We start from the raw sequence: 14,411 nt of genomic DNA on the forward strand, positions 1-14,411 counted from the left end.
TCACCGACTCCATTGTATATACTGCGGATAGATGGCACTTGTAACTGACGTTAGCTACCTAATGAATCCGGCCGGTATGGCTGAAAGGGCCGGTCAACAACAACGGCTGAACTCATATAGAATTGACGAATTTCAACGATATAGAATACTATACGGCATTTATTAACCTTCGTTCGAGAGGTTCGTATACTCTTGGCCTTGCGGATTACGCCTGCTGTAACAATATAGTCGATAGTGTGTTAGCAGATTCATGATAGATATAACCAGATCTGTACATACTAACCAGATTATTCTTATCTATTTCTGAGGGAATTATCGTTAGCGCGAGCCTGATCGTATTTGACAATTGATGCGGTCTGATACTCACAAATGCAATGTTTGTCTCTGTAGTAAAAGTTGTTTGCTTTACGCTGCAGCTTTATTCGTAGTAGTGCGACATCAAAGTTGTTTATGTCATATGCGGACGAGGCTGACGTTTTCGTAACGCTGTGCCATTCATTTACAAGAGACATGTTCTGTTCGATGGCACGAGTGAACTAGTGTCAATGACTGGTAATCCGCGCGAAACGAGTCGAATCAGATCAGTATATCCTGTCGCAAGTTCCACCTGCTGTCTAAGTCTGACTGCCGGACACGAGGCGGGTAAGGCGACGTTTCAGACGAGGTCCAACGGTTCTAGCGGTGGAGGCGATTAAAAGTAATGGTGGTAGTACGTGATTTTCCCGCACTGTGTGGGCATTACGTCTTATAAACTAGTTCGTCTTTCAATTTACTTAACACTTGAATGCGGATGAACTGTTTTCTATTTCTGGTCGACTTAAACCGTAATGTGTTTAAGTAGAAGCTTGCCATTGGCTATGCAGCTACACCCGTTATCGACGAATTGTCGTCCTTCGATTTATGTAGCCGGCGTCTAAAAATCGATGGAAAACCACGATCGTCGCACAAACTCAATATAGTACTGTTTCGCTCTAGGTCGATTCCGTACTAACAACAAAAATTATCGTCAAAGCTAAAATGCAAGGCTGTCAAATTTGGAACCTGACACAGGCCATGTTAGACAAAAGTCCTTGATTACATAATGCTGCGACAGCCGTTGACTACATGTGTGCAGTGTACCGCTGACCGATGTGCGCACCCTACTAGTTTAACAATTGAGTACCTCTAATGATAAGTGCAGGAAAACGAAGGTGTCGAAACGTTTTCGATTGTTTTTTGAGCCAAACATACGATTATTTTAAATGGAGCATTTTTTCCAATCACCTGCAGTTGCTGTTGCTGCTACCGCCGCTGTACGGAACACTTGCAGAATACGTGCTCGACCATGCTTACCATATGTACAAAATACTCAGCCACATTTGCACTACGGCTAGCGCCAATTGCACCTATTGAGTTGACGCCTACTAAGCACAAAGCACACATATAGCCTGGTTTTTCCAGGGATTGTGACAGTTAGTTACAAGGAATTACTTGGCCGGCGAAATAGAAACGTAAAAGATAAACAAAGTGCGAATCTAAAATTGGGTGTCTGTGTAAATTCAGTTAACAAACTACGAATTCTTTATGTGCCTTTTCGTGAGTAAAAAAAAAACATCTTGATCCAAATTCTACCGAAATCGTATCAAAAACTTTCGTACCCATTTGGAGCCTCGTATCGCTTAGATAGCGTGTTCTCCTCAGCGAAAATGTGGGATATTGTTGTTAAAACTGCGATAGAGAAGTGGGGGTCGTATCTGAAAATGACCTGAGAAAAAAAAGAAACAAACGCTCCCTACTTCTCCGTCAGGTTCTGTTCCCATACTTTTGAATATAATTCCGAGGTTCTCGAATGCTTTATCTCCTTGATATGATAGCTCTTTGTGTAACAGCCATCTGCGCATTGAGCCAGTTTTATTCATGGTCCTATTTCCATAAACAGTAATTTATCTTTGTCATGATAGGCGTGACTGGGTCCTGTCTACAAAAAATCGATATTCGCTCAATGGAGAGTAGAAGTTGACGTCTAGTTGTGGACACGAGAACGTAACTTGACATTTATGCAATACCTCCAAAAAACTTAAAAGCCCTTTAGCCACAAATAAGATTTATTGGATGCGGCATAGCGCTGTAATAGAAATGACCGGACAGAAGATTCGGTTGGAGTAAGTTGTGGCCAGTGATGCAGCATATCTGCATTTCTAATAATATATTGTGCTGCTACAATGTTAAATTACATACACAGAAGAAAAAAAAACTTCCGTGTAGATGCTATCTTAGGCATGCATAAAGTGCACCCCAGTAAGGAGAGGAAACGATCTAGAGACATGATTTTTATCTCTGTTATTTTTCCACCGTCTTGTCTTTTATTCTGTAATGAAATGTCAGTATTGTAACGTGAGCGCAGCCCCTTAGAATATAGATAGTTCCATTGTCGTTATATTAGGGACCTACAGTTCTCATTGTGCTAACTCTTAAGTGCACGCCGCACATCTTAGGAGACCTTATATTGGTGTCAAACTAGGTTTCGTATTCTCAAGAATTAAGAAAAATCCAAGATTTTTTTTATTTGTCAAAGATGTTTACATCGAGACCACACATAGTGATGGGAAATAAGTAATAGGATGTAATTGTTTAGGCGTATTTAGTTAAAACGTTAGATACAGTGGGATTCGACATCTGTGATACACTAAGCCTTGGCTTAAAAACTTGAATACACTAAACACGCGTATTATCCACTAGACTTTAGGCATTCTGCGAACTTTGCAAGTTCCATGATCACTCTAACGTTTAATTTCGGAAGTAGAACACATAGCGGCACTCCAAGCGAACTTGTACAGCTTACTGTTCGTTGTTTTGTCAACGTATTATGCTTTTCAAATGAAGCAGATCGATGCAAAGCAAAATTCTTGGGCTGAGTAGTTCTAGTTAGGAAATTAGTTTTCCGTGGTATCATGTAGGCTTTTACTTTTTTTAAGCTTTTTTGTGAAAAATTTAATACAAAATAGCTATCTGCTTCCTTTTGACAGGCAAAATTCCCTTGCACAAGTCTGTTTCTATTGGATAATGCGTGCTTTGCTATTGTGATTGCAGGCCAAGCTGTACCCGGCGGTGGCGTCCCCCTTCAGGCGATTTCTGCGACGCGCCAAGTTGGCGTCGGCGTGGGCGTGGGTGTGGGCGTGGGTGCACCTGGCGCCTCATCCTCTCCTCCTGCGCAGCTCACCTCAGCAAATCCCAATTCCCAGCAGTTAAACAACAGTTCCACAAGCGTCCAGCCGAACAATACGAGTTTTACTTTTATCAGCCAACCAGCAACGCCAACGGGCAGCGGAGGGGTCGCCCTTTCACCTGGGGGTTCCGGTCCGACGCCGCCACCCGCAATGAGCGGCGCCATCACACCCACGACGCCCACAGGAACACCTAGCAACTCTAATTATCCTCCAAACCATCCCCTGTCTAATTCCAAGCATCTCTGCTCAATCTGCGGGGATAGGGCATCTGGCAAGCACTATGGCGTCTACAGGTCAGTCAGTAAGCTATTTGTTTTTGCCGCTACTGATATTTCTTTATATGATTTTATTATTATTGAGAAGTTATTAAGAAGACCTTAGGTACTTCATGTAGTAGAACTGGTCACGTGCTTTTAACGAATCCAGTTGTTTCTACTGTGTCGTTGTTGAGTTTCGATCAGTTACCATGTGTTTTCATACTTCGATTTATGTCTGATATAGACTACGGAGTAAACCTCTTTACTCCCGCATTGCATCCTGGACCTCTTGTAGCAATTATAGCGGGCCTTTAAAATGAATCAGTTACGCATTCAGTATTGAGTCGGTATATAGTTAATCGATGTACGTGTGATTGCACTTTACGCCTAAATACCTTCTTAGCTAGAATCTTCACTTATCGGTATCCTTTCGTGAATGTGTTGTGGTTTTAATGAGCCGACCATTAGCTACTTTATGCTAGTCTATTGATGTTATCATCGATAGTAATCTAGCGGTCTCTGAATGGATCGCTAGTGATGTCAGGCGAAGCATCGGACACCTGTCGTAGGTTTTCTTAAGGACAGCCCGGATTCCGATCTGTGGGAATAATTTTGGAGCAGCCATAATAATAGCAACTGGTGCTGTCCCAAATCAATAACTCAAGATTGAAACAGACGAACCAAAAGTTTCGAAGGTACGACTGGTCAAAGGTAATGTAAAACGAACGCACAAATGTTGTCACGGGTATCTTTTGTCTCGCCGACACTGCTGCCATGGCTGCTGTTGTTGATTAGCGGATCCAAAATGAAAATGAGCAGGCCGTCGTGACACCTTCCCGCTGGTTAAACGTGTTCGTTTGATTATAACGGTTTTGCTGTTGTATGCTTGCCAACGTAATGACAGGCAGTCAGAATCATAGTGACAGCAAATGCTGTTCGACGTCGGTGTTCTAAGGTTGGTTCAGGAGAGAAGGTTGAGAATTAGGACGCGCGACGTGGCGAGATCTTGCCGCTGTACCGACGACGCCACTGTGGTTTCCATAGTCTGCTAGCTGACGTAAAAATTTGTCAACATACGTCAAGCTAAGTGAATGGAACAGCAAGTAAATTGTACTTCATCGTATGCTATTTATTTATTTATGAATGATTTGCTCGTCATAGACAAAGTTAGTATTACAATGGATGAAGACATCGCCTGTACCATAGCTATAAAAAAACTGCCATCAATAAGTTCGTTGATTGCTATCAGTCCAGTGGAAAAATTACTTTCTTTTCAGCTTTAACTAGCTCAATATCATAAACAGTCAGTCTAACTGGCTAGTTCAATCATAAAGGTCATATGTAGTGTAGCATCTGCGGTAAACAGGTCGATATATTCAACCATTGCCACCATTGCGGTCGTCGTCATTTTGTGCTACTTGATTTTTTTAAATCCTTTTAAAACTTAGTCAGTCGTCAAATGGCAACATTGTTCGATGTCCCGTAGTTGTCAACGACGCAAGTTCGCGGATCTTACTTGGCATCATTCCAATCGCATTCACTGTGGCTCGCGACAGTATAGTAGGAACAGTACGTAATCCGTTTGTACTATGATGATGGAATTGGTGGGGGGCATTGATTTGCGTATCTCAACCAAGTTTGGCTAGAATGCTGCTGTTGCCACCAAATAGATGCATTTGCGCTTTCCTACATGTCTTTAATATATGTGTTCTGTGAGTGCGTGGAGAGGCGCTCGCCGACCGGCTAAGAAGTGCGATAGCGTTCAACTTTGACTCGCTGAATTCCACTGCGTCTTTACGTCATGGCCTAGTAGTAAAGCGACAAGCTTTTGAGTCTTTGGTAAGTAACGACCCCAATGAAGTATATTGACAAATATAGAGTGATCCAACTAAGATCGGTATGTAAGGGCCTCCTAGGTCAAATTAATTTAGATCATTAAAAGCTAGAAGGAACAAGTGGTTGATTAGTTTGGTGTTGTATTCGTTCATGTATGTATGTATGTATGTATATTTCTCATTTAGGGCGCAGATTATGTGGATCTGGATAACGCGGTCCTATACAAATTGCGATTATAGTGGCGTACAAAATGAGTTAGTAATTAACTACGGGTATTTTTGATTAGACGCCAGATATATTCAGTTGGTCATCGCGCCACAAAAATCTAGCCCATGAGGTAACTTAGATCTGACTTTGCAAGTCTGATCAACTACATCTATAGAATTTATTGGCATTGTTGCAACAAAGCTTGTTAAGCATGGGAAGGAGAGTGTATTAATTAACCAAGTTTCCATTACGTTACGATGTATCTAGTGCTGATATATATGGACTTTGCCCATATATATCAGCAAAAATATCTATGAAAAAGCTGCAACGAAAACGCTGTAGAAAAAAGTAGCAAAACTATTTCGGCCGAATCAATTAAGATTTGAACCCATCTTATAATAACTTTTGTTTTCTATGCAACCGGAGCACTTCCCAGAGTTGCTGTTAACCGAATAAAAAAAAATGGAGTAACTTTCAAACGCTGTAGAGAATTCGGTCTATTAACACAATGTAACCAAAATCCAATATTAGTCCACATTTGATTGTCTGTGCCTAGCAATTTAAACAAAAAAATTAAATTCTCGAACAAAATACATGTGGCCACATATCCATGCTATCTGCGAAAGGAGTTATTCGAAGATAACCTGGTTTCCCATTGGTTTCGTGCGGTTCCGCAGTTGTGAAGGATGTAAAGGTTTCTTCAAGAGGACCGTTCGTAAAGATCTAACGTATGCGTGTCGCGAAGAGCGACGATGTTTGATCGACAAGCGACAAAGGAATCGCTGCCAGTACTGTCGCTATCAGAAATGCCTCCAATGTGGTACGTATCGCTTACTGCTATTGAAAGGACGTGGGGGACTTATAGCGGTGACCTTCAAGTTTCATTCTTCTTTTTTCGCCCGTCACAGTTACTGCTTTGATATATGAGACACGATTGGGCATTCCAAATAGCTAAAACTTCCATTCGCCACACGCCGCAGAAAATTAGCCGTTTAGTAATTCTGTCTTAACTTGTCATCGAATTGCATAGGAGAGAGAAGAAACATCTCGTTCGTCGATCTCATTAATTAGCTCGCTTTCCCCGCTGTCTTTGTCTTAATTAGCTGCCTATAGCTTCTGGCGTTTGTCGCCCCAGTGCAACCTCATTAGGTGTCCAATAATTACAAGCTGAAGGCTAGCTTTTCTGCTAATTAAATTAGCGTTGCTCTATACAATTGGTCAGAGAATGTTGACCTGCAACACCACTTGGTAACCTACTAGCTACAGCCATAATATCGTGTTCGGCTCGTCGATATCGAGATGCTTCAGATTTTAAACAGGACTACTCGATACGTTACTCACAATATAATAGACAGCATTCTGCTACAAGACTTAATAAAGCATCTATTCCAACTTTTTGAGGCAAGTTTACTTCTGTAAATCCAACAAGTGCCACTGTCACCTTTACACGTTTGCCTTTCTATAACTCTGATTTATAGTCACAGTTGCTGAAAATGGTCTTCAGCTTAGCTACAGATTTTGCCTTAGTCTAGTGTTTTTCTGAATTTTCTCGGTAAATAACCAGTCTTACGCAAGTCTGCCAGAATTATACGGAAATGCTACGTAAATTATTCGACATGCAAATAATTATTTATGTTATATTAGCAGCCAGCGAGCCTTAATTTACAAGCTGGATACCTATAGAAAAAAAGTACGTATCGTCGGTATGTTAGGCAATGGATTCTGGTACACTCTAACGTGCTTCCAACCGTAATGTGAAGCGACCTTTGCCGAGCGCCTTCTTTGTCTACCAGTGAAATTAGTAACTAACGTGCTGTCCCATTCTATGAATAATCACCTGTACTCTAAGCACACTCTTAGAGAGATTGAGCTTGTTCCCTCTTCGCAACTAGGGCCACACGTGTTATGATTTCTGTTTCTATAATGCGGGAACATCGTCGCATTTATTTCGCGTCGAGCAGGTATGAAACGCGAAGCGGTTCAAGAAGAACGCCAACGAAAGGATCGATCCGAAAGCAACAACAACAACGACATGATAGACGCCCATCAGGTGAATGGGGTGGGAGGCGGCGGCGGCGGCGGCGGCGGTGGCGGTGGCGGCGGCGGTGGCGGAGGCAACATTGCGACCAATGTTAGTGGTGGAGGCGTTAACCGCTCACCGCACGTGGTCAACGCGCTTTACCAACAACAGGCCGCAGTATTGGAGATGATGCCGATCGAACGTATTACCGATGCTGAACTGCGGGTCGACCAAAGACCGAACGAGGTCGAATTGCATGTAGGTGTCCTTTGACAATAATACAAACAAAAAAGAGACAAAAAGCTAAAAGCATTGACGCATATACGGCTTTAGTTTGTTACTAATTTTTTGTCGTCTCGTTCTGGCTTGCTTGTTGCTCCTCTTCGACTAAATCAATGATGACCACGTAATGGATTTAGGTTATTCGTTATATTATTAACTAGTAAGTGTTTGTAATTAGTCACTGTAGTGTGGCTTACCTTATACTAGACAATTAATTATTTCTATCCTATAAACAATGCTGCCACATATTAAATTAGCTAGGATCTACCCGCCAGTCAGACGATCGTTCTGTATTATAAACAAAGGTCTCATCTAATAAATACTGTGCCGTTTTGCGTTTTGTTTAGCTGCTAACGTCGCAGGATCCAGTGACGTCAATGAACACGGCTGCTGATCGCCAAATCCACCAATTGGTAGCATGGGCCCGAATGATACCACATTTCACACAGTTACCCCCTCAAGAGCAAGCAACGTTGCTGAAGTGCGGCTGGAACGAATTGCTCATAGCGGGATTCTCTCATAAATCGATACATGTCAAGGATGGAATCGTGTTGGCCACCGGGCTTGTTGTACAGCGAGATAGTGCCCATCAGGCGGGCGTGGGACTGATTTTTGACAGGTACGTATTTCTGATTTATGGAAGATGGAGATGATCGGTGCGGCCATTGCTATTTATCCACCCTGACCTAGACTCGTAGCACACAATTCTATCATGATATGAATATACGTTACCCTCAGGAGAACACTCGTTCGAATGATACTGCTATGCGCATTAGGACTTGCAAACGCGTGGGTCTCCTACACTGCCTAAGCACCGCCTGTAACACTCATAAAGACAAGGGCGCCACCTAAATTATTCGACTGACCAGCCGTTTTTCGCAATCCCAACAAAGTTGAGTTTGAACAAAAATACATGCTATACCTTAAATTAGCTTTGTGCAGTTAGAAATTGTCTCTTATGGTTTATCTCCCACCGTTAACATATAAACGCCTGTGTATGATATGCAATCGTCACAATCGATGTTTGGTATATAGAGCTGAATAACAAACTGGTCGCTAATGTTGATTTCGATTTAACATATACCGAAGAGCACATCTATTGTGAAGGCAAATATGATGGGCTTTAGAAAAATCCGGTAGGGATTGTTTATTTTATTATATTACAAATAATTTAGCGCATTCCGCCAACATTGGAGAAAAAAGTTGTTAATAACGGGTGTCGAAGCAATTCTCAGGTTTTTATTTTGTAAAAAAAATTAAACTTAACAGCGCAATATGATAAACGTAGTGACGCAACTTTAATTTCAAGCGTTTTTTTTTGTTGGCGCTTTACAGAGTACTTGCCGAACTAGTAACGAAGATGCGTGATATGAAGATGGATAAGACGGAACTGGGCTGTCTTCGCGCGATTATTCTGTACAACCCAGAAGCGCGAGGTTTAAAAGACCGACATCTTGTCCAGCAATTTCGGGAGGGCGTCTATATCGCACTTGAGGAGTATACCCGAATGACCTATCCAGATCAGCCTAGCCGTTTCCCAAAGCTGTTGTTACGGCTACCAGCCTTACGTTCGATTGGACTGAAGTGCGTCGACCACTTATTCTTTCTTAAACCCCGCGACGAGACCACCATCGATTTGTTTCTACAGCAGATGCTCGAGAGTATCGATCTCTAATTCTGACAGTTGGCGGTTGACTTGCCCAAGTAGAAAACAGGCCGTCTTCATTAGAAGAAAAAGACGCTTGAATGAACGCTACCATTTCACCGTTCGACGCGCAGCTGAGACATACAGTTTGTAGATGACATGAACAGCAAAACGAATACCTGATTGTATGCTAATCGAATGGGTCGGCGAACGACACCGCCAAAACGTACCCCAGCACAAATTCAGCCGCTGTTTTAGCGTTATAATCAGTAGCATGCCGCTAGCTTGATGCTGAGTCGTTGAGAATACGATCTACCCCGTTCGTTTTATGGACAGCCTCCGATCACCCGCTAACTGCTCACACAAGTCATTTCGATTCCCGCTTGTTTTATTTACGATTTATGAAAAGGTTCCGAAATTCGCACATAAGGCATATCGAAGTATGAGTCTGACCTGAAAGTAAATCTTTCGTAAAGACAAGCGCTTGCGTCAAATATAGCATAAAAACATGACTAGGTGACCGTGTCGGTGAAAGTGGTAAACATAGCTGGTGAATACAGAAGCTAGCTTAATTACTGGACCGGCTGGGATTTATTCGACCCGGCTTGTTCAATCGCAACAACCTCGTCGTCATTAAAAATATGAAGAGACAATTCTATAATTGTCTGTTTATTATCACCTAATTTCCTGCCCCCTTCCTGTCCTTGTCTTTCGATGAGTGCTTTCCTTCTTGATGTCCAATCAGTGAGGATCTCTCGCACTGTTACTCAGATGGCAGCAACTTAGCATAACACAGTTTCCATACCACATCAATTTTATGTGGCGAAGTGCACTTGTTTCTCGTTTGAGGGTGATGTTTCCCGACTACTTGATTATGATACAAGCAGGCCAGAAGTTTTGTTGTGTGTCAGAATAATCATAGCAGAAAATAGAGAAAAGACGTACAGATTTAAGGCAAAATTCGTTTTAAAAATCGAACTACATTTGGACGCCATAGCAGCACGCTGAAAGTGCACTACGCCGCTGCCTGTCAATTACCATGTGTCATTCACCATATATCTCGTCCAGTACCCCTATAGCATGTCCCAAGCATCCTCATTAACCAGTCTTGGGATAACGCAGAATGACAATATGGATGTTATTTATAGAAAAATAAATTATTAAAACAATAATCCTCAAAGTGTTCTATCGCTGCTCTAGCTAATCCAGCAGAGTAACATTAGAAAATACAAGACACGAAAGAATGACCCCCTCGCCCGCGATACATACGTATATATAAAACGTGCGACATATGTCTGCGTCAGAAGGAGATAGAACCACGTCTCCGACGGCCTATAGCCGGTAAAATCCGGCTTGCTCAGCGTGGTTGTATACAATAGGTCTGAGGCCGGCTAGCTTTTGCGGTCAAGTCCGATCCAGAGTTAACGAGAAGTAAGTAGATGACAAACAAGGCAAAATAAAAAAGAATCTTTACTGTTCTTCATTGAAGCGACGCAAAGTGAGGAAAAAACGCACTCAATTTTGCATTACCAATGCGTTCACAATGATTGACCTCCGCTACTACATATTTAGATGATACGACAATCAGTATATACATCATTCATTTGATAACGTCAAAAACAATTGTATTGGTGAATCAACCCTAACAATACCACATAACACAGTTCGTGGACGTTCTAAAGGTTTTGCGGAAGTTAGCCTAATTGCCCAGAGAAAAATCGGTGACTTAAAGATGCCCATGACTACCGGAGGTCCTTTCCCTCTCATCTGTTGCGGCGGCCTCGAGTGATTTGCAATGTGACCTTATGTTATGAAGGAACAATTATGATAACATGTGTAAGTAAGCAGACCAAGTAACTAGGTATGAACGCAGACAAAGGAAAACACGCAGCTAGATAGATGGAAAGTAAATATCAAAAAGATATAAAACAAAAGGTAATGTGCCGTTGTTCAATAGCAGGCGGTGGGCAAATCGTTGGTCGATAGAACGTCAATTGGTGGTGCGATTTCAATCCGCGTCGTCCGCGACCTAATAGAGCTGAGCCGTTCAAACTCCGAAAGCCTTGTTTCGTCTTGAAACCCGACAAAAATCCCCGTCCCCGAGGTCCTCAGGCGCCTGTTTGAGCCAGTCGTATCACTGAATGGCGGGTGACGTGCCGTTGGTTCTTTGTACTTTTTTGCGGGTCACGGCGCCCGATCTGAGTAGGAATCATCAAAATGCAGAAGTGGTAAAGATGGCGTGATCTAAATGGCGTAATTATAATGATATTATTATGAACATTATGATGTAATAGTAACGAGTTAACGAAAGAAAAAGCGTTGCACACAGAAGGACACTGGAGTGAAGGTAGCAGAATAAATAGAGCAACAGTGGATGCATGCGCCCGTCAATATGTGACGATAACAACATTGTATACAGTGACAAAAAGCAGCATAATAGAATCATTACTAAGATCCATGGATGATGGCTATAATTGATTTTATGGTTATTTTTTATTATTCTATTGCGCACCACTTTTTCGAGTGTAATTATATTATCAATAGAATCACGATACTTTTGGTTCTGATCCCATTATAAATAAGTGACATTGCGATCATTATGAGTATTGTTATAGGACAGTAACGATTATGACAATGGCTATAATGCTTGGCATCTGTATATATAAAAACGAGCACAAAGCGGAAGAGTAGATAAAATAAATTCAACACTTTGTTTGGCAATGCTGTATCCCTGGACCGATAGCAGAAACAAAAATCGAAGCGAAAAGAGTGATTCACTGGTGGGTGAAAACGAAAACACGATAATAACACCATCTACATAGCGAAATCGAACGGCATACGTGTCGATGCCTGTGAGAAGGAAGAACGAAAGTGTAATGTTTACATTCTACAATGGTCATTAAAAGTAATGCCAATTAGACCAAAATGTGTCTTTGTTCGTCACACAGGTAGGTAGAGTAAGGTCTAACAATTTTAAGAGGCATTAAGCGTGCTGACCCAAGCTTTTTACATAGCTTTTGGGAACCTATATAAAAGGCAATTTTAAGTATAGTAAATAAGCCTGATGGGCACTTATTTTTTCATTTTTAAGTATGCCCGCTACTGAAGAGTCCAAAGAGGTAGAAGAAGGTGCTAGGGACTTTGTCGCACACCCTATTGACCTTTAACTAATCATTGTATACTATATTTTCGGCAGTGTGTGCCGCTGACTGATCAACCTTTGGTGCAGATTCTGGCGATAGCCTGTACGCAGGAATATTTACATAACGCATCTACTAAAATAAATGTTTGTCTAGATAAGACTCGTTCATTGCAATTGCAAAAAATGAAATCCTACAACCCTCATAATTCAGGCTGGCCCAAGAGGATCGTAATGAGTTATGGCACAGGTGGTCGTAATTAGATTAGACCGATATATACGTTCTTTCATCAACTTATCGATACGGGGATCCTTGCACCCATAATGTATATTTTTTTAGGTTGTCATAGAGAGCGTTTAAAAAAATATTGCGTTCAACTCCTCTACAGTTGGGACACGTATCTTCTTTTGTCGATAACTTTGCCTCTACTTTGCATTATTTGCGACCTACCTACAAATTTTCCTTTGAAAAAATGGGGAAAAAACGCACTAGGGTTAAACTTTATTAACCCTGGCAAGCTACAACCCGCTTCAACTCGGAACGCCATAGCTCTGCTATTTTTTGCTGCTGCGAGCACAACATCAATCGTCACAGCCAGTCGTTTTACCAGCACACAGAATTAATCATTTTTGCTCGGAAAATGATTACATCCAACTCAACGTACCCACCAGTTCCGCCAACGACAGATATAACACGACCATAGTATGTGATTAATCAGAAAACGTCAAACTATGCAAATAATCAGATGTAATAATGACGTGAGGTCTCGAGCAAAGGTCCTATACATCTTTGGGGTCATATTCAAGCCTCATTTTCGGCCCTGTTTCGTCCGTTTGACAATTGTCGGAAGTCTTTAAACTTATAAAACAGACTGCTCATAAAGGTTTAGTTGTTTTCTAATGATGACCCATAGACACATTTTAATAGTCACACTTCAGTAGACTCAGTTTAAACACAGTCATTTCGTGCCTTCGTATGGGTCACATCGGCACTAACTACTAATGAACTTTCGTTTTACTCCGTTTTGGCATTAATATAGGGGGCCGTAGCGGATACTATACACCAGGGATGTGCGACACGTGCTAGATGAGATGACGCCATCTACCATTTCTTCCCGCACAACTCCGCTTTCACACGGTGGTGCCCCGTGCGTAGGCGTACGCGGCAGCGTGCGAAGTCGGGGGACAAAGAGAGAGAGAGAGAGAGAGAGAGAGAGAGAGAGTCGAAGTGGATGATTGAAGTAACGCTGAGCCGCACGTACCGGGACGGCATAACGGCGTGTGGTACTGGCGACGAAGATCGTGGAAGACTAGTCCCTCCCCACCGGCCTAACTAGCAATGCCTGCTGACAATGTTAGCTGCCGACGACGGCTGTAACCTTCCGTTTCATGAAAGTCACCAGGCGGCGCAGCAATCGCGTTTTGTGCCAATCAGCGAAATTGCGTCGCGTTCGTCCTCTTACAGGAGCTGCTGCTGCTTCCGCCTAAGTCAGTCGGCCAGTCTGCCTGCGACTATCGCTACGGGGGTTGCGGCAGTATGGCAGAAACGGCCCGCACAGCTACCCCATGGCAGTGGCCTGTAGCAGCGCCTCATAGCAGACCCGCGGACCCCCCGAAAGCCGTGGCTCCATCGTCGCACAGCCGTCAAGCCCGGCCTCGACCCTCCATAGCCAAGCAGCCCAGCAAGCCCAATTGCAGAACGGTGCAATGCGGACACTTCCAAGGCGCGTTTGGAGTGAGTCTCGCCGTCCAGTTTCTACCAGAGACGTTGACGTGTACTCTTTATAAGGAGCAGCGCAGCACAGGAGTTCCCTCCTGC

General features: G+C 42.6%; 1 protein-coding gene and 1 long non-coding RNA gene across 5 annotated transcripts in view; one reads left to right on the forward strand and one right to left on the reverse strand.

Moving 5' to 3' along the window:
• The window catches only part of LOC111243516 (retinoic acid receptor RXR-alpha-B), a 29,971-nt gene extending 17,592 nt beyond the window's left edge, over positions 1–12,379 (forward strand). For 3 of the 4 annotated variants that reach the window (XM_022789213.2, XM_022789210.2, XM_022789208.2), the window contains 5 exons: positions 3,070–3,499; positions 6,184–6,326; positions 7,468–7,784; positions 8,156–8,427; positions 9,144–12,379. In XM_022789213.2, coding sequence (XP_022644948.1) covers positions 3,070–3,499; positions 6,184–6,326; positions 7,468–7,784; positions 8,156–8,427; positions 9,144–9,483 — 1,502 coding nt within the window. In that variant the 3' untranslated portion in view covers positions 9,484–12,379. Of the gene's footprint in view, positions 1–3,069; positions 3,500–6,183; positions 6,327–7,467; positions 7,785–8,155; positions 8,428–8,546; positions 8,701–9,143 lie in introns of all 4 variants that reach the window. The other variant, XR_015322454.1, reaches the window with a different exon arrangement.
• Positions 144–4,583, reverse strand: LOC147758860 (uncharacterized). Its single transcript, XR_015322460.1, has 3 exons — positions 4,195–4,583; positions 368–675; positions 144–214 (listed from the first exon to the last, which is right to left on the reverse strand). It is a non-coding gene; the product is annotated as an uncharacterized LOC147758860 (long non-coding RNA).
• Positions 12,380–14,411: the final 2,032 nt, after the last annotated feature.

The sequence above is a fragment of the Varroa destructor genome, unplaced genomic scaffold, assembly GCF_002443255.2.
Source record: "Varroa destructor unplaced genomic scaffold, Vdes_3.0 BEIS01000001.1, whole genome shotgun sequence".
NCBI lineage: Eukaryota > Metazoa > Arthropoda > Arachnida > Mesostigmata > Varroidae > Varroa > Varroa destructor.